Raw genomic sequence first — 19,298 nt, forward strand, 5'->3', positions numbered from 1 at the left:
AATTAATCTTACTTTTTTGTCAATTTAAAAAGAAAAATGCATGCAAAAATTTCTGAATTTACAGTAGGTAAATCACATTTATGTGGAAGTCAGTAGCATAAACTTACTGTAGAAATATTAATTTTCAAGGGGAAAAATATCGTGGTTTTGTCTCAAAAATTGATTTTGTGGCGATAAATTTTTCCTGGTTTGGTTTGAAGTAAGTGAAAGTAATTTTTCTTCAAGGTTAAACTTAAATTGGGGTTTTGATTTATGGATAACATTTATCTACGAAATAAACAAAAATAAGTCCCAATAAAAATTTGTGGGTTTACAGTAATTATAAGATTGAAACTGTAACAAATTCATTGATATTAGACTTTAGAATATATTCGACATACAGTTTGTCAGTTTTAGTCACAAATGAGAATTCAAGCAGTTGTTTTAAAATGATTCTGCATTTGAACTTTACATAGTGTTTATAATTAAATAATTCACATAGTGAACTTGTTTTATTTTTTTTTATAAAACATTTTGATAATCTGTAATATTTTCAACAAACATTTCTGTTATTGCTGCCATTTTTTTTTTCAGTCAAATAGTAGACAAAGGAATTTATTGATGGGTGATTTTGACATTCCACTAACTTCAATAGATACTATTTATCAAGGTAAGAAGGTTTTGGTATATATGCCTCTTGTTAATAACTGGCACATCATTTTCACATTTATAATTGTTCTACTCATTCAGACATTGTACAAGGATGATTCTTTTGCAATTGGATGGTCAAATTCATGTATTGATTAATATATGTTTAGCCTGAAAATCATTGGAGGGGGTATTAAGTTTAACCCTTGTCTGTCTGTGCACATGTACGTCCCAAAATTGGTTTCCATTCTCTAACTTTAGTTTGCCTCAACCAAATGTTATGAAACTTATACACAATGCTTATTACCACAAAACACAGATCAAGTTTGAATTTTGGTGGTGTCATTTTTACCATTCTAGAGTTATGCCCCTTTACAAATGGAAAAATTGCTGAATTTTTCGTTTCTGTTCTCTAACTTTAGTTTGCCTCAACCAAATGTTATGAAACTTATGCACAATGCTAATTACCACAAAACACAGATCAAGTTCGAATTTTGGGGGTGTTACTTTTACCGTTCTAGAGTTATGTCCCTTTACAAATGGAAAAATTGCTGAAATATTTGTTTCTGTTCTCTAACTTAAGTTTGCCTCAACTAAATGTTATGAAACTTATAAACAATGCTTATTACCACAAAACTCAGATCAAGTACAAATTTTGGTAAGCGTCACTTTTACAGTTCCTGAGTTATGTCCCTTTATAACGTTATGTGCAAGCGGGGGCATCATCTGTGTCCAATGGATACATTCCCCATTTATTACTTCCTGCTTGAAGATATTGATTTGATATTTGGTGTATTGACAAGTTACAGATCAAGTTCGTTTTGTGCAGAGTTATGGTCGTTGGACTGAGAAAATTCTCTCAAATAATCAGTTTTCCTCACTTTTTTTTGTCATGCTTGAAGATGTTTATTTGATAATTCGTATATAGTTTTATCATGACATGTTACAGATGAAGTTCAAATTTTGTTCCGGTCTGATGATTTTTTGCAGAGTTATGGTCCTTGGACTTAGAAAATTTACTTAAATAATCAGTTTTCCACACTTTTCATCATGCTTCAAGTTATCATTTGGTTCCAGTACAATGAATTTTTAACCGGTAGGGGACTATGTATTGCCATGCAATACTCACAGAATGCTTGTTAATAATCAAATGCTAAAACTGATGATAATTATGTAGCAAAGGACAAAACGTTTTCCACTGAAGAAGACTAAGATGCAGACATGTCTTTGAAACAGTTAACAAATATAGAAATGATTTATTTTTTACATGTACTAGTAAATTGATGAGAATGTATACAAATTGTTTTTCAGAAATAGACGATGATCCATCACCAAAGAGTAATAACATTGTTGTTTAAGCTCATTTTATATGCTTTTGAATTGTTATTGGCCTAGTAATCAGCACTCTAATAAGAAATGATAAGCATAACCAAAATAAAGCAAAATAGCTTGATAACTTATCAAATAACTTTAAAAGGTTGACATATAAGTTATCCAGCTTATTTGTCAATCTAATGTGAAAATTTAACATTTTTTATTCTTAAATTAAAAAATTTACTATGATAACTAGCAGGGCAACTTCACATTGATGAAAAGTTTGTGTCTGATATTTTGTTCAGTTCAAAAATTTCAGTAACTTTTCATTTAAATTTGCTCAGGGAAAATTTTGGTGAGCTTTGTACTTACACAGAAGTGATAATCATTCATATGTTTAACCTGCTTATGTTGACTGGTTATAATATACATTGAGGTTGTTAGTAGTACTTTGGTGCTAACGGGGGTTTGTCCTATTGACTGGGGGATTGTCATATTGACTTGGTATGATAGTCATTATGGTTGTTAGTAATTATAGGTTTTTAACCTAGGTTTTCCAGATTCCTCCAGCAGTGAAATCAATAGCTACAAATTTATAAAATTTATTGAAACTAACAGAAAAATTTAACTGTTTTCTATTCTAATTTGTGTTAAGCTGTTCCAAATTGTATCATTTGAATATTGTTGTAATCAAAGAAATGATGTGTTATTTCCGTTTTGCAGTAAAATGAAATCTTAATACTGTTAAAATACCAATAAGCCTTTCCATAATCGAGTACGTAGAAAAGATGCTGTTTCAAATATTGTCCATAAATTTAATGATACTTTGAATGTTACATGGGTAGGCATAATGTATTTCAAAATCTTTATACAGAGGGTTAGCAAGATGTAAAATGTTGACAAATATAATGACTAGAGCATAGAGCATGACATGATTGTATTATTTTGATTACAACAGGAAAATTCAGAACATTTGTACATCTTAGCCCACCTATAAGATATGTTTCGAAGGCAGCCATTTTGAGTTGATGAAGCACAAACTTTCACAATCAAAAAAATTGAACCATGTATAAAACTTACTTTTAGAATGATATTACATATTTCCTCGGAAGCAACACCAACAAAAATGTCAATTTTGAGCTACTTCATTGTTCAGAATACAATTGAAGGTGCTATTTTGATTGTGACATCATTATAACATGGCTTAGTTTACAAAGTGAAAGAAGAGTGTCATATTGATATTGTTACTTTCTTTTTCAGTTATATCTGGAGGCAGGAGAAGAAAGTTATCACCAGGAACAACTGTCAGTAGTTATACTAAGTATATAGAGATACATTGTAAGGTAAGATAATATCACCAGGAACAACTGTCAGTAGTTATACCAAGTCTATAGAGATACACTGTAAGGTAAGATAATATCAACAGGAACAACTGTCAGTAGTTATACTAAGTATATAGAGATACACTGTAAGGTAAGATAATATCACCAGGAACAACTGTCAGTAGTTATACTAAGTATATAGAGATACATTGTAAGGTGAGATAATATCACCAGGAACAACTGTCCGTAGTTTAGTAAGTATATAGAGATACATTGTAAGGTAAGATAATATCACCAGGAACAACTGTCAGTAGTTATACTAAGTATAGAGAGATACACTGTAAGGTAAGATAATATCACCAGGAACAACTGTCAGTAGCTATACTAAGTCTATAGAGATACACTGAAAGGTAAGATAATATCACCAGGAACAACTGTCGGTAGTTATACTAAGTATATAGAGATACATTGTAAGGTAAGATAATATCACCAGGAACAACTGTCGGTAGTTATACTAAGTATATAGAGATACATTGTAAGGTAAGATAATATCACCAGGAACAACTGTCAGTAGTTATACTAAGTATATAGAGATACACTGTAAGGTAAGATAATATCACCAAGAACAACTGTCAGTAGTTATACTAAGTATATAGAGATACATTGTAAGGTAAGATAACATCATCAGGAACAACTGTCCATAGTTATACTAAGTATATAGAGATACATTGTAAGGTGAGATAATATCACCAAGAACAACTGTCGGTAGTTATACTAAGTATATAGAGATACACTGTAAGGTAAGATAATATCACCAGGAACAACTGTCAATAGTTATACTAATATAACTACAATCTGAAAAAATTGATTTCAAGATTTTTCTTCGAAACAAGATCTGATTTATTTTTATTTCATTTTATTTGATGAAAGTAAGTATACTGATCAATGAAATTTTTTACCTTGACTAAGTTACTTTAGAAATCTGCTGAATTGACATATTTCTTTTTCAGAATTTTAATGTCCATGTTTTTGGATTAAAGTTCACACCAAGAGACCAGAACAAAATGGTATGATATTGTAGTTAAACATTCAGACTATCTGCTGTCAATGGAGTTTTTTCTTTGATAGTGTTGGTGCATTTTATAATCATCTCTTACTAATGATGGTTTAATGAAAGTAAACATATTATAATATTGTGTATGCTCTGAATAATTGACATTATCATTGGTCTCGTGGTAACATGCTTGTCAAGTCCTGAAGGGTGTTGGGTCGATTTCTAAACGGGTCAAACTGAAGACTTAAAAATTGGTATTTGCTGCTTCTCCATTAAGCACATAGCATTTAGGAGTAAGGGCAAAGACTGGGCGGCTCACAGTCAGAATAATGTGTTCAGGTAGAGTGACATGTTCCTACAAACTGTTACCTTGTGAACTAGCACCTTTAAAATCTGGCTCAGCATGTTGGTCTAGTACAAAGCAGGGTTCAAATTCACATCTCGTTAAAATGTTCTATCCTGATTTAGCATTTAATATGTGAATGATTGTATACAAAATGAAAATTACACATTGAAAAATATTTTATGTTACTTAAAGTGTTTCTAAAGCAATAAAATAGTATAGACAAATATAGATTTCCAAATTTGTATTTTATGGCATAAAGAGTATCATTCTCTTGTCAATGTTGTCACTGCATAAAATATGGTAAATAGATGGACATCTAACAGTTGTTAAATTAATGAAAATTGAATCTAATGTATATAATCGTCTTATTAACTTGCAGATAGTAAACACAATATTACACTATGCATACCCTACAAAGTCCTCACTACTGTTTGCCTTTTATTACGGAAAAGAACAGCAGCATTTCAGTAAGTACAATTTATGTATATTTTGTGGACTTCTGTTAACCATATTATTTTAGTATTTAGCCCATTGCCACTGATTTCATGATTTATATGTAATTTTGTGTATTTACACAATAGAAAATTTAAGTTTGACAGTCTTGCCACTATTTATATTTTCACAATTTTATCGCAAAAGATAAATCTCCCACAAAAGTTAGTTGGTTTACAGTATTAAAGATCTATTCTAGTAACATTCAAGTGAAGTACTGTACTATTATTAATTAAAGTATGATGGTATACAGCAATAGTTACATTACATGTTCTATTTCATAAAATTCCATTCTTTTGATTGGAATAAAATTCAATATTCATGATTACCGGTCCACATACTTGCAATGACAATGTCACTACAATGCATAGGAAATCAAACAAAAATGTTAATGTAACTCGTAATTTCATAGTTGTAGCATATAAATATAATTATAAGAGTAATTTTATTGGGTTGTAAAAGAGTTGATTTTGTGCACTTTTTTTATTAGATGTGCTTCTATCAAAGGGTTTACATCCCAATAAAATTACAAAAAAGCATTCAATTCTTAAAATCTATTGATCAATCATTTATATGAAACAGACTACATTATTTCTATTTGATGCCTGTTACAACAGAATTAACACTTTGAGCAAAGCTTATCTCTATTCAGGGCTAATTTGAAGGGACAATAAACAGTAAATATTTGGTTTTTATGTTTTTTTCATGACAACCAGATCCAATGGGCTGGATTGCTTAGTTACTTGTAAAAAAAATAGATTTTGTAAATTATTTTCAATTCAAGAAAAATGTTTTCCAGACATCTATTTCTTTTAATTAATAAATAAATAAATATTTTATAATGCTGCATTTTTACAAAACTAATTAGAATAGTACGTCAATATTTTTATGAAACCTTTGGTAGTACAATATAAAGGAATAGTGTATTATCTTTTACAGATTTTGGCAGTTCTGTAGACACCCCCCTGTTTGATAGTCCAACTGACTGGGAAAGAGAGATAAACCGCTGTAGATGTTCTAATAAATGGTGGGTGACAGATGTCAATGCCAATTACGACATGTCTACAAGGTATATCTTCTATATTAAATCAATAACTTTAAAACCAATTTTATTAGTCATGCAATAAAAAAAAGTTGAATATGAAGAAATAAGATGACACAAAAACCAAAAGACATCTAGAGGTTAACACTCTCAAGCTCTAAATCATCCGAAGTCTTGAAGAAAGGGTTGTGAATACATTCATCAGACTACCAGAGATCTTCCATCAACACTGAATTATCTCAGTGACCCAAAACAATAGATATATAACAAAAGACACTGAAGAGATTCCTTAATTGGGAAAGGAACACACAAGAAACAGGATTATGGCATCATTAGATCAGTTTTTGCTTCATTTGTGACTGAGTTGTTGAATTGAGATTTGGGCAACATTTGTGTCCAAAGTGTCAATAAAAGTTTGTGATTATATCACTTTCAGAGGAACTACTAATGATGTCAATGCTATTTGGTATGCAAATGTATCAGCATTGGTACATCTCATTTCCATGGAGATTGATGGCCCCATGTTCTAAGTCATGGTTCATTGACTTGGAAGCTTTTGTATGTGCCCTAGGGCAATGTTAGTATTTATGTCCATAACTCTTCTGCTCATACTGTATTGATATCCACAGTGTTACAGTTATGTTCTTTTTATAAGAGAGGAGAAGCTAGAAAAGGCTTTTTACCTCTCGAGTTAGACAGTCAAAATGTATTGTATTGTCTATCAAATAACATTCATGAACATGTCTGTCAGATTTCAGTAATAAGGTAATATATTTGAAATGTGTCTGACATAACTAAAAAAATTGTCTCATTTCAAGCTCTTTCTACTAATATGTAGATATTAGCAACAGTCTTATGAAGGCCTTTATACCATACGTCTTATACAAAGATTTTATATCAATTGGGGAAAGGTTGGTGCTAAATGTAATATATCACAGTGACATCACAAATAGAATTTCTTCATTTAAGTGATTATTATATATATATCTTTTTCATTTATCAATTAAATAGACAAATTTTTGAAACGTTTGAAGAATTTAACTGTTTTTACAGTTTCAACGGCAAAAAATGACTTTTACTATTGATGCATCTTCCTGTTGTTTTCTTTGGGTAAGTTAAATTGTTTGGTTAAAATGGAAAAAAATATTCATACCCCACATGAATTTTTTATGATGGGTTCATTTTTAGCTCACCTGACCTGAAAGGTCAAGTGAGCTTTTCTCATCACTTTGCGTCCGTCGTCCGTTGTCCTGCGTCTGTCGTCCGTAAACTTTTACAAAAATCTTCTCCTCTGAAACTACTGGGCCAAATTTGACCAAACTTGGCCACAATCATCATTGGGGTATCTAGTTTAAAAAATGTGTCTGATGACCCCGCCAACCAACCAAGATGGCCACCATGGCTAAAAATAGAACATAGGGGTAAAATGTAGATTTTGGCTTATATCTCTGAAACCAAAGCATTTAGAGCAAATCTGACATGGGGTAAAATTGTTTATCAGGTCAAGATCTATCTGCCCTGAAATTTTCAGAGTAATCGGACAACCCGTTGTTGGGTTGCTGCCCCTGAATTGGTAGTTTTAAGGAAATTTTCCGTTTTTGGTTATTATCTTGAATATTATTATAGATAGAGATAAACTGTAAACAGCAATAATGTTCAGCAAAGTATGATCTACAAATAAGTCAACTTGACCAAAATGGAGTTATTGCCCTTTATAGTCAATTTTTAACCATTTTTCGTAAATTTTTGTAATCTTTTACAAAAATCTTCTCCTCTGAAACTACTAAGACAAATTTAACCAAAATTGTCCACAATCATCATGAGGGTTTCTAGTTTAAAAAATGTGTCCAATGACCCTGCCCGCAAACCAAGATGGCCGACATGGCAAAAAAATAATACATAGGGTAAAATGCAGTTTTTGGCTCATATCTCTGAAACCAAAGCATTTAGAGCAAATCTGATGGTATAAAATTGTTCATTAGGTCAAGATCTATCTGCCCTGAAATTTTCAGACCAATCAGGCAACATGTTGTTGGGTTGCTGCCCCTGAATTGGTAATTTTAAGAAAATTTTGCAGGTTTTGGTTATTATCTTGAATATTATTATAGATAGAGATAAACTGTAAACAGCAATAATGTACAGCAAAGTTAGATCTACAAATAAGTCAACATGACCAAAATTGTCAATTGACCCCTTAAGGAGTTATTGCCCTTTATAGTCAATTTTTTACAATTTTCATAAATTTTGTAAATATTTGTAAATTTTTACAAAATATTTTCCACTGTAACTACTGGGCCAAGTTCATTATAGATAGAGATAATAGTAAGGAGCAAGAATGTTCAGTAAAGTAAGATCTACAAACACATCACCATCACCAAAACACAATTTTGTCATGAATCCATCTGTGTCCATTGTTTAATATGCACGTAGACCAAGGTGAGCGACACAGGCTCTTTAGAGCCTCTAGTTATGTAGTAAAAATACGTAAAAATGTTGTTCAATCTCTCTTTCAGTTTACCAGAAAGATTTGTTGTTCCATGTGGGTTGCTGAACTTTGACCTCAAGAAAGCTTCCACACATTTTGTAGATAGAAGAATACCAGTAAGCTCTTATGTTTAATAGAGGTGAAGCTACATGCCAGGCCATAATCTTGCCGGCGAAATGACGATTTATAAAGTCGCCAAAGAATTTTGAAAATCGCTAAAACTCGCCGCCAGCTGACTTCTTAGCAAAGTCAAATCGCTATCAAGATCGGTATAAGGGAGACAACTTGTGATTTACAAGTCACACAGGTAAACAAAAATGGCGACTGACAAGGAAAATCAAGATTTTCGAAACGATCAAGGAATAATACTGTCGACGATTAAATGAAATAAATACAACGCCGACTTTGAACATTGAGAAGTCACTTCTTCCTCTCCAAAATCCTAGATTAGGCCTTGCATGCTGTTAATTCTCAATGTCTTTGTATATTTTGAGAAGTCTGAATACAAGTACATGTGTGTGCTTTATTTGTTGAGGATTTAAGCTCATATGTTTTTCATTTCAATAATCATTTATTTCCAACACAATTATTAGTGTTTTTACCTGTGCAGGTGTGTTAAGTAAAGGAAACGTTTCCGTAGAATGTCATTATCTTGGTTATTATTTGATGAGTTAACTCCTCCTGTTTTTTATGCCCCCGCCATAGCGGAGGGGGCATTAAGTTTTACCCTTGTCCGTCCATCCGTCTGTCCGTCCGTCCGTCCGTTCGTCCGTCCGTCCGTCCCAAAGTTGGTTTCCGTTCTTTAACTTTAGTTTGCCTCAACCAAATGTTATGAAACTTATAATCAATGCTTATTACCGCAAAACACAGATCAATTTCAATTTTGGTGGCGTCACTTTAACCGTTCTAGAGTTATGCCCTTTAAAAAATGGAAAAATTGCTGAATTTTTCGTTTCCATTCTATAACTTTAGTTTGCCTCAACCAAATGTTATGAAACTTATACACAATGCTTATTACCACAAAATACAGATCAAATTTGAATTTTGGTGGTGTCCTAGAGTTATGCCCCTTTACAAAATGAAAAATTGCTGAATTTTACGTTTCCGTTCTCTAACTTAAGTTAGCCTCAACCAAATGTTATGAAACTTATACACAAAACTTATTACTACAAAACTCAGATCAATAACAAATTTGGGTAGCGTCACTTTTACCGTTCTTCAGTTATGTCCCTTTATAACTTTATATGATATGCAAGCGGGGGCATCATCTGTGTCCCATGGATACATTCCCCATTTATTACATATTGTGATACATAATTTACATCATATTTTTGAATTGGTGATAATATTTGATTCTGATTCAGTGATTAATACTTGATTTTGTTTCAGCTTTATTACTTTCTTTGATTCAGTGATAATCCTTGATTCTGATTCAGTGATAGTCCTTGATTCTGATTCAGTGATCATACTTGATTTTGATTCAGTGATCATACTTGATTTTGATTCAGTGATCATTCTAGATTTGGATTCAGTGGTAATACTTGCTTTTCCATTCTCTGATTCATAAGTAGACTTGTACTTAACAACCTGTGGTTGTGTCAATGTAAGTTTGTGTATTAAGTGTGTGTTTGGTATTGTTTGTAGACATGGTGTTATACACATACCAACGGTGTAAGTCTGGTTAGAATGGCCAACCTGTTACCTCAGACTGATGTTGCTACATTTGAAGAAAGGTAAAAGTTTATGCACTTAACTATATATAGCTAGCATATACATAACATCAAATGCAAGGCATAGTTATCACTTTATCAGTTTTGTTGAATTAGCACATGAAATGCATATTGTTAAAGAGGAGGAAGTGAATCAAATGACATCTAGAGGTCAACATATGGTAGTCAACAAAAGACCTGAAGTGTCTATAGATTATGTCAAGCTCTTAATTTATTGTGAAGAAAATCAAGCATTTTTCTAGTTTCCAGACAATAACTTGTATTCAAGTGTATGGATCTCTCTGAAATTGTACTGCAAGGTACCATACCACAAAGAGAAGGCTGGGATTGATTTTGGGGGTAATTGCCTCAAAGTTTTAGGAATTAGGGGCCAAAAAGGGAAAAAAAACAAGCATTTTTCTAGTTTCAGGACAATAACTTGTGTGTAAGTGTATGGATCTTTATGAAATTGTACTACAAGGTTCCATATCACAAAGGGAAAGCTGGGTTTGAGTTTGGGGGTAATCGCCCTAAACGTTTAGGAATTTGGGGCCAAAAAGGGGCCAAAAAACAAGCATTTTTCTAGTTTCCAGACAATAACTTGTGTTCAAGTGTATGGATCTCTCTGAAATTGTACTGCAAGGTACCATACCACGAAGGGAAGGCTGGGATTGAGTTTGGGGGTTCAAAAAATTGGGGGGGTTTCCTTTTTTTCCTTTTTTTTTTCTTTAAAATTTTCCATTTTAAGTTGGTTATTTCTGATTTATATATAAAAGCAAATAATAATGATATGGTTTGAATAGGTAAATTAAAATTTTTTAAGTTCTTAGACCACATTCATTCTGTGTCAGAAACCTATGCTGTGTCAAATATTTAATCACAATCCAAATTCAGAGCTGTATCAAGCTTGAATGTTGTGTCCATACTTGCCCGAACTGTTCAGGGTTTGACCTCTGTGGTCGTATCAAGCTGCGCCCAGCAGAGCATTTTATTAAGGATTGATACATGTATTTCATCACCAGGAGTTCATCTTTTTATACAGCCAAATTAAAATGATTGGTTTTTCAAGGAGAAATTTAAGTTCCCATTGAATGAAATCCACAGAAAACAATAGGCATTGTATTTATTCAGTGGGACAGTTCCTGTTGCAAACATTTAGAAATAAGCAGATAGTGATTCTGGGGAAAGGTATGATTTCCTTCGCAAAAATAAAGACAATCAAAGGTCTGCCATCAATGCAAATTGTCTAAATGATAAAAAACAATAAGATGTCTACATACCATGGTTTCAAAAACAGTCAAGTCAGCCAGACATATTTTCAATGCTGCTTTTTCTTTTTCTTTTGTAAATAAAGGCTTGCAAACCAATACAAGTAAACACCAGGGGATGAAGGGCAAGGAATTTCATCACAACACATGAAAATGATTACTTTGTATTTTGAAATTGGCTTCCTCTAACTGACTGTAGCTTGTACCTTGATGTGCGTTTATGTTAATTTATGTTAATTGACAGTGCATCATTTAAAGTTTGTAATTTCAGCAGACTTATGCTTGTGCTATGCTCTTTATTGATGTAATAATGCTCTGATAAGAAAGTTAACTCTTGGTTTAAAAAAAGCACATGTTTTTCTGATACCTCATGTTGACTTGATAGTGAAATTTCTGCACATTTTTGTCTAGTATTTTCAAGTTTAAGTATTTTTTTTTAAATTCAGTTTTGTTCAAGGAATACCTGAAATAAACATAAGATAGCTGATATAATTTCATTATTTCTTTTGAAAATTCTTGATTTATAGTTAAGTTGCACACCTTTGTGCATGTGTTCACTTGTGCATATAAAACAATGTGGTTTTGTATATTCTTTTCATTCCAAAACCTTTAAAAATAAATGAAATAGAATACAGGTATTGTATTGACAAACAAAATCATCGATCATTGCTAAAACTCAAACAGAAATGTGTTTGAGAAATGTTGTATTCTTGATAGTAAATAGTGATTTCTTTCGATCACAGATTACCTTTTCTAACAATATTTAGGTCCATGTGTGGACAGGTTCAGATCAACAGTTAGGTGCTTACTATTCATTTCATTATTCAAATTCATATATGATTAGATTCATTCATTCATTCATTTATTCAATCAATCAATTATATAGTTCATTCATTCATTGATTCATCCTTTCATTGATTCATCCATTCATTGATTTGTCCATTCATTGATTCATCCATTTATTGATTCGTCCATTCATTGATTCGTCCATTCATTGATTCATCCATTCATTAATTCATCCATTCATTGATTCACCAGTTCATTGATTTATCGTATGATTTTTCCATTCATTGATTCATCCATTCATTGATTCATCCATTCATCGAATCATCCATTCATTTATTCACCCCTTCTTTGATTCATCAATTCATTGAATCACACATTCATTGATTTATCCATTCATTGATTCATTCATTCATCCACTCAATGATTCATCTATTCATTGACTCATCTATTCATTAATTCATCAATTTATTTATTCATTCAGCCAGTTTGTTGTCAATTCATATATTCAAATTTGAAATGAAGTATGATAGTATTTTAGATGTGTATTTATGTATTTATGGGTTATAAAGGTAAAGTTATTATTACATTTACAGGGAATACACTACCAAGATGTATGTAAATTTTGTTGTAATAATTGATATCAGGCTTTGTGTTACTGATTCGTAACTTTTCATATTCTAATTTTCATTGCTTGTTGAATTAATGATATAATGTGTGATTTTTTTACTTCCAATAACTAGTAGTTGACTTTTGTTACACCTGAAATAACAGAGTAGAAATTAAATATAATGTGTACTTATGGTTAAGAAAATATTAAAACCAAATTTTTTTTTATAAATGTCAATTTAAGAAAATGAAGTTTTTATAAATGTCAATTCAACAAAAAATTATGAAACAGCAACACATGTCTATATAGGGCATTTATATAAGAACAGAGTTTGCTTAATTTTAGTTCCAAGCATGGAGAGGATTATACAAATAAATTATGCATGTGTTTTTTTTTTTTATTTTATGCAATCATATTGTTTTGTTTATGAGGGTATTTTAACATAAATATGTAGGACTCGGACCTGCGATGGTACTCTGAATTGCGATGGTCACGATGAAATGCGATGGCTTGACGCTGAGGTGTGTTTTTGATCACACTGAAGTGCAATGGTGGCGTTGTGACGCTATCTTGTTTGTAACTATGCCCAAGTGCGATGGTGGTTATGCTGAAGTGCAATGGATTACATAAACTATATTTTCGATGTCGATGAAAAAGTCAATTTGTTTGTTAAAAGCAGCTTTTCATGTTTATTAAGTAATCATCAAGAATATTAACCCGTTTAATTAATCACAGTCATGATAAATATTACCAGTTCTAATTGTAACGTTGAAGTTTACTTTGGACAAAAATAAGCCAATATATATAACCAATATATTCATAAAAAATAATATATAATACAATTATTCAAGACGCTTCATACAAAGGTTATTTTCTATAAAAACCAGTGCTAATTTCAATGACTGAAAATGCGATAGCTGTTTAAAACTGCAATATAATAAGGGCCTTATAAACTTCAGTGGTTTTTACTGCAACTGGAGAAAATATGGAATGTTTTTGCATACTAGTATTTGACATGAATACAACTTATAAACAGATTTCAATACTACTGCAAAAGGGAAATAAAGAGTAGACAGGGAAAATTTAGATAATTTCGATCCTTTTTATATGACTGCAAAAAAAATTTCGTCGTCCGAATACACATTGGTTTTCGCACTCTAACTTTAGTTTTTTTCGCACTCTAACTTTAGTTTAAGTGAATGGATCTCTATGAAATTTTACCATAAGGTTCAATACCACAAAAGGAAGGTGGGGATTGATTTTGGGGGTTATGGTACCAACAGTTAAGGAATTAGGGGCCAAAAAGGGGCCAAAAATAAGCATTTTTGTAACTTTCAGACATAACTTGTGTGTTAGTGTATGGATCTCTCTGACATTGTACCACAAGGTTCCATATCACAAAGGGAATGCTGGGATTGATTTTGGGGGAAATTGCCTCCAAATTTTAGGAATTAGGGGCCAAAAAGGGGCAAAAAACAAGCATTTTTCTAGTTTCATGACAATAGCTTGTGTGTAAGTGTATGGATCTCTCTGACATTGTACCACAAGGTTCCATATCACAAAGGGAATGATGGGATTGATTTTGGGGGTAATTGCCTCCAAATTTTAGGAATTAGGGGCCAAGAAGGGGCAAAAAATAAGCATTTTTTCTAGTTTCATGACAATAACTTGTGTGTAAGTGTATGGATCTTTATGAAATTGCACTACAAGGTTCCATATCACAAAGGGAAAGCTGTTATTGAGTTTGGGGGTAATTGCCCAAAACGTTTAGGAATAAGGGGCCAAAAATAAGCATTTTTCTAGTTTCCAGACAATAACTTGTATTCAAGTGTATGGATCTCTCTGAAATTGTACTGCAAGGTACCATACCACAAAGGAAAGGCTGGGATTGATTTTGGGGGTAATTCCCTCAAAATTTTAGTAATTAGGGGCCATAAAGGGGCAAAAAAACAAGCATTTTCTAGTTTCAGGACAATAACTTGTGTGTAAGTGTATGGATCTTTATGAAATTGTACTGCAAGGTTCCATATCACATAGGGAAAGCTGGGTTTGAGTTTGGGGGTAATTTCCCTAAACTTTTAGGAATTTGGGGCCAAAAAGGGGCCAAAAAACAAGCATTTTTCTAGTTTCCAGACAATAACTTGTGTTCAAGTGTATGGATCTCTCTGAAATTGTACTGCTAGGTACCATACCATAAAGGGAAGGCTGGGATTGAGTTTGGGGGTGATGAATCATAAGGGGGTTCAAAAAATTGAGCGGGGGGTTTTTTTTTTCCTTTTTTTTTTTCTTTAAAATTTTCCATTTTAAATTGGTTATTTCTGATTTATATATAAAAGCAAATAATAATGATATGGTTTGAATAGGTAAATTAAATTTTTTTAAGTTATTAGACCACATTCATTCAGTGTCAGAAACCTATGCTGTGTCAAATATTTAATTACAATCCAAATTCAGTGCTGTATCAAGCTTGAATGTTGTGTCCATACTTGCCCAAACTGTTCAGGGTTTGATCTCTGCGGTCGTATCAAGCTGCGCCCCAGCGGAGCATTTTATTTGAAATCTACAGAAGTTCCGTTTTTTACGAACTATGGCGCTTCGAATTCTCTAACTACATATGGGTCAGCAGAGAAACTTTCCGTATTATAATATTACGGTAAACGTGGAACTCATGAGAGCTGAGATTACGTTAAGATAAACTGTTAAAGCAGAATAATGTCCCCATGCAGCAAATTTAAAGAGAACGATCTCTCATTTAGTATGAAACTGTAACTAATGACATTTATAGACAATCGCACTTCAGCAAACAGACCATCGCACTTCTGCAAAGACCATCACCCTTCAGCGTGACCATCGCACTTCAGTGTCCCCATCGCACCTCCGAGTCCTACAAATATATTCAAGGTTGATATTGTATTACAAGTCATATTATTATGTCAGTTTGTTTGTGTAATAAGATAGACAGTATTGTATATAACATTTAGAATGCATGTGTCATCCATTTTAACATTCCATAACATATCATCTTTAACACAATAGACTATTTTCATATTATAGACCTTTGACTCAAAAGTATATAATTTTTCGACAGGTTACCTACTTTGTGGTACAACATTCTGGTACCTGGTCAAGTAAGAGGAACCAAAAGAAATAAAATCAAGCTTACAACCGCTGCAATTTTGGGAAAAAAATTAACTTTTTTCTAATGACTTTATTGTGTATAGAAACAGAAAACAATTAATTTTTTCCAGATTACCAGAATGTCCTACCACAGAGTAGGTTATGCATTGTACTCAGGAATATGAAAATAGTCTATTGAATATCATAGTTCACTGTTGTATACTACAATGTTTTTTAGGTTTGGAATTTTATCTAAGTTGTTATAAGGCAATACTAGAAAACTTGAATAACTGTTTTGGAACTTGAATTCTGAAAACTGTGTATTTTTTTAACTATCATATATTTTGACATCATCAGAATGTAGAACAGTGTGGATTCAATTCAATTTACATTTTATGCAGAATATATTTGTAATGCGGATTAATTGATGCATAAAATCCAACATAAAATATTAAAATTTCCCACATCATTGAAATAAAAATTGCCAATTTTTTTCACCAATTGCAATTAAGATGGAAACAATCAAACTTCATCATCAAAATATGGCCTGTTTTGGGAGAGGGATGTAGTAGTATCTTTGGTGATCAATTGTAGTTCAGTTGATTTATATATATGATTATTTATACTGTTAATTCTATTTGTTACAGGTTGTTAACAGCAGTACAAATGGCAGACAACAAGGGTCCTCCAGAAATCATAGACCTCAATAAGTCATGTCCGTCACTTAAAGATTTACAGAACAGCTATGAAAAGTTAAAAGAATTATGTTTAATAGGTAAATTTTATAACAGTGAGATCATTTTAAGATAGTTTTAACTATAGTTTTTCTGCAATTTGTATGTTAGCTATAAATATTTTTTTTATTTCAAAATTTTTTAATTTAAATAACAACATATTTGAAAAACGATAGTATATATATTTTTATGTTGGAAAATTTTGATATGAATTTTGTTTATGTTTCAAAATATTCATTATATCCTATTTATCCTATTGTAACCCTAAGCTAGAGAAGGAGCATTTAATTTTTTTCATAAAACTGTATATATTAGTCTATGTGTTCACTTATGTAAAAAAAAAACTTGAATCTGCAGTCATTACATAAAAAGCCCAGACAAGAACTATTTCATAAATTTTTTCTTTGTCCACAGGCCATTATTCTATTAAAAAATTGGTCAATATCAAAGAAACGGAAACAAATTATCATTCATCGTCATGAATTTCCTCACTATACACTAAATATATCAGTGTCTGCAGGTTTAACAATAATAAGGGTCAGACAACCATTTGATTTCAAACAGACCCAAAGATGGACAGTGATAACACTATATACCATGGCCACTTAGTGGTATAAAAATACATTTGATTTAATAATATCAGGCCTTGCAGTTATAAAACGTGCATACTCAAACTCAGAAACCATCCAATCAAAATGCTAGATTTGGTGTTTTAATCACAAATTTTGTACTCTGAGTACTGAGTAAAGTTTTATGATGGAGAACCCAGATCATGAGTGTTATGTGTTTGTTATTTAAACAGGAGATAGACTGAAGAGGTCCATTTCCCTAGGTATCTTACACATTATAATCAAACAAGTATTCACTTCCAACTATTGCATGACTTATCTAGAGTATTCATAAGAAAAGAATATTACATGTATATGTATTTGTGTGTTTTTGAAAGTACACATTTTCTGTTAAGTGTTTCATTGTGTATAATCCAAGGTTATATTAGTATTCTATCCTAAACTTCTTCAGAAAATAGTGAACATTTAACTAAAAGCTCTCTATCATAGATATCATTTGAGTTTGTATACTTTACTGCTCAAGATTAGATTTTATTGATTAATATATATTATATTTATGATTACGGTATGATTTGTAATATGTATCTCCTATATGAGTCTCTATTAATAGCATTAAACAAACTTGAATACATCTAAAACATTATAATTATTTATCACCCCAATAGATACTGTGGATTCATTTATTTTCGTGTCAACAAAGGATAACTTGCATTATTGTGGATATTTGATTTTGTGGTTTTGCCAAAGTCTTCATAGAACCTTAAAGAGAATTTGTCATTCGTTGAACATACAAATTTGTAGTTCACCTGTATCCCTGAAATCCAAGAAAATTGGTATCCAAGGAATAGTAATGAATCCACAGTATATATTAAAAGTTGAAAGTTTAAATTTAAGTTTTAAGTTTTAAGTTTAAAATGTCTACTAATGATATTTTGTTTTAAGATTTACATTGCTAAAAACCTTTTGTGTCCCATAGACATTTTTATGCTAATGTGAACATTAGTATTATGTTTCAATACTTGAATGTATCAAGATTTAATTTTGCACTAACAAATTGATATTCCAAAGACAGATCATTGCTGTGTTCAACAGTTCTTTTGAAACCAGGATTATTTGGTTAAAGGATCACCCAATACTATTCTTGGAAAGTGTTTTCTCACATAAAATTTAAATGTTTTACTGACAAACACACATCATGTTTTTTCATTCTGGTGATATATTGGCGTTATACGATAATTCTTAAACTTCTGTTTTATTATTTCAGATTCTGAAAAGGACTTTTTAGTACAAGATATAAACTGGATGTCAAGTTTGGAAAACTCTAAATGGCTATCATTAGTATCCCAGTGTATGGCTGTTTCTATAGAGACAATGGATACTATTGTCAATAAACAAAAGACAGTTGTGATTAAAGGTATGTGAAGGTCATATAATGGATATCAAGCTGTTTATATAGAAACCATGTTACAAACACTTTTGTTTAAATGTTTTGTTTTTAGTATTTTCTTCCTTCAAACCTTTTTTTTTTTTTGTATATTTTTTTCAGTTTCATGATCATCATTCCTAAAAAATAATAATAATAAAAAAACTAATCTGTCAGAGGTAGGTGAACAGCTTGTAATGTGGATAATTATCTTTGGGTACTAAATTTTATGGATATCCTGAGTGAAGGGGAATCAAAATTTCCTATAGGCTTATATGCAGAACTTGTCAAAAGCATGATATCTAATAAATGTATAGTTGTTAACTTCTATGTCATTTGGTATGTGGCGGAGAGTTGTCTCATTGACAATCATACCACATCTTGCTATTTTTATATGAAAAAA

The 19,298-nt window shown here is 31.6% G+C and overlaps 1 protein-coding gene across 5 annotated transcripts in view; it reads left to right on the plus strand.

Moving 5' to 3' along the window:
• The window catches only part of LOC127735953 (myotubularin-related protein 10-B-like), a 50,227-nt gene that overhangs the window by 23,629 nt on the left and 7,300 nt on the right, over window positions 1–19,298 (plus strand). For 2 of the 5 annotated variants that reach the window (XM_052246412.1, XM_052246413.1), the window contains exons 5-15: window positions 574–649; window positions 1,939–1,965; window positions 3,202–3,284; window positions 4,274–4,330; window positions 5,043–5,130; window positions 6,095–6,224; window positions 8,711–8,798; window positions 10,327–10,415; window positions 13,039–13,056; window positions 16,817–16,944; window positions 18,737–18,886. In XM_052246412.1, the coding sequence (XP_052102372.1) occupies window positions 574–649; window positions 1,939–1,965; window positions 3,202–3,284; window positions 4,274–4,330; window positions 5,043–5,130; window positions 6,095–6,224; window positions 8,711–8,798; window positions 10,327–10,415; window positions 13,039–13,056; window positions 16,817–16,944; window positions 18,737–18,886 (934 nt within the window). The remainder of the gene's footprint in view (window positions 1–573; window positions 650–1,938; window positions 1,966–3,201; window positions 3,285–4,273; window positions 4,331–5,042; window positions 5,131–6,094; window positions 6,225–8,710; window positions 8,799–10,326; window positions 10,416–13,038; window positions 13,057–16,816; window positions 16,945–18,736; window positions 18,887–19,298) is intronic. The other 3 variants (XM_052246414.1, XM_052246415.1, XM_052246417.1) reach the window with 3 other exon arrangements.

This window comes from Mytilus californianus, unplaced genomic scaffold (genome assembly GCF_021869535.1).
Source record: "Mytilus californianus isolate M0D057914Y unplaced genomic scaffold, xbMytCali1.0.p SCAF_3, whole genome shotgun sequence".
In the NCBI taxonomy this organism is placed as follows: Eukaryota; Metazoa; Mollusca; class Bivalvia; order Mytilida; family Mytilidae; genus Mytilus; species Mytilus californianus.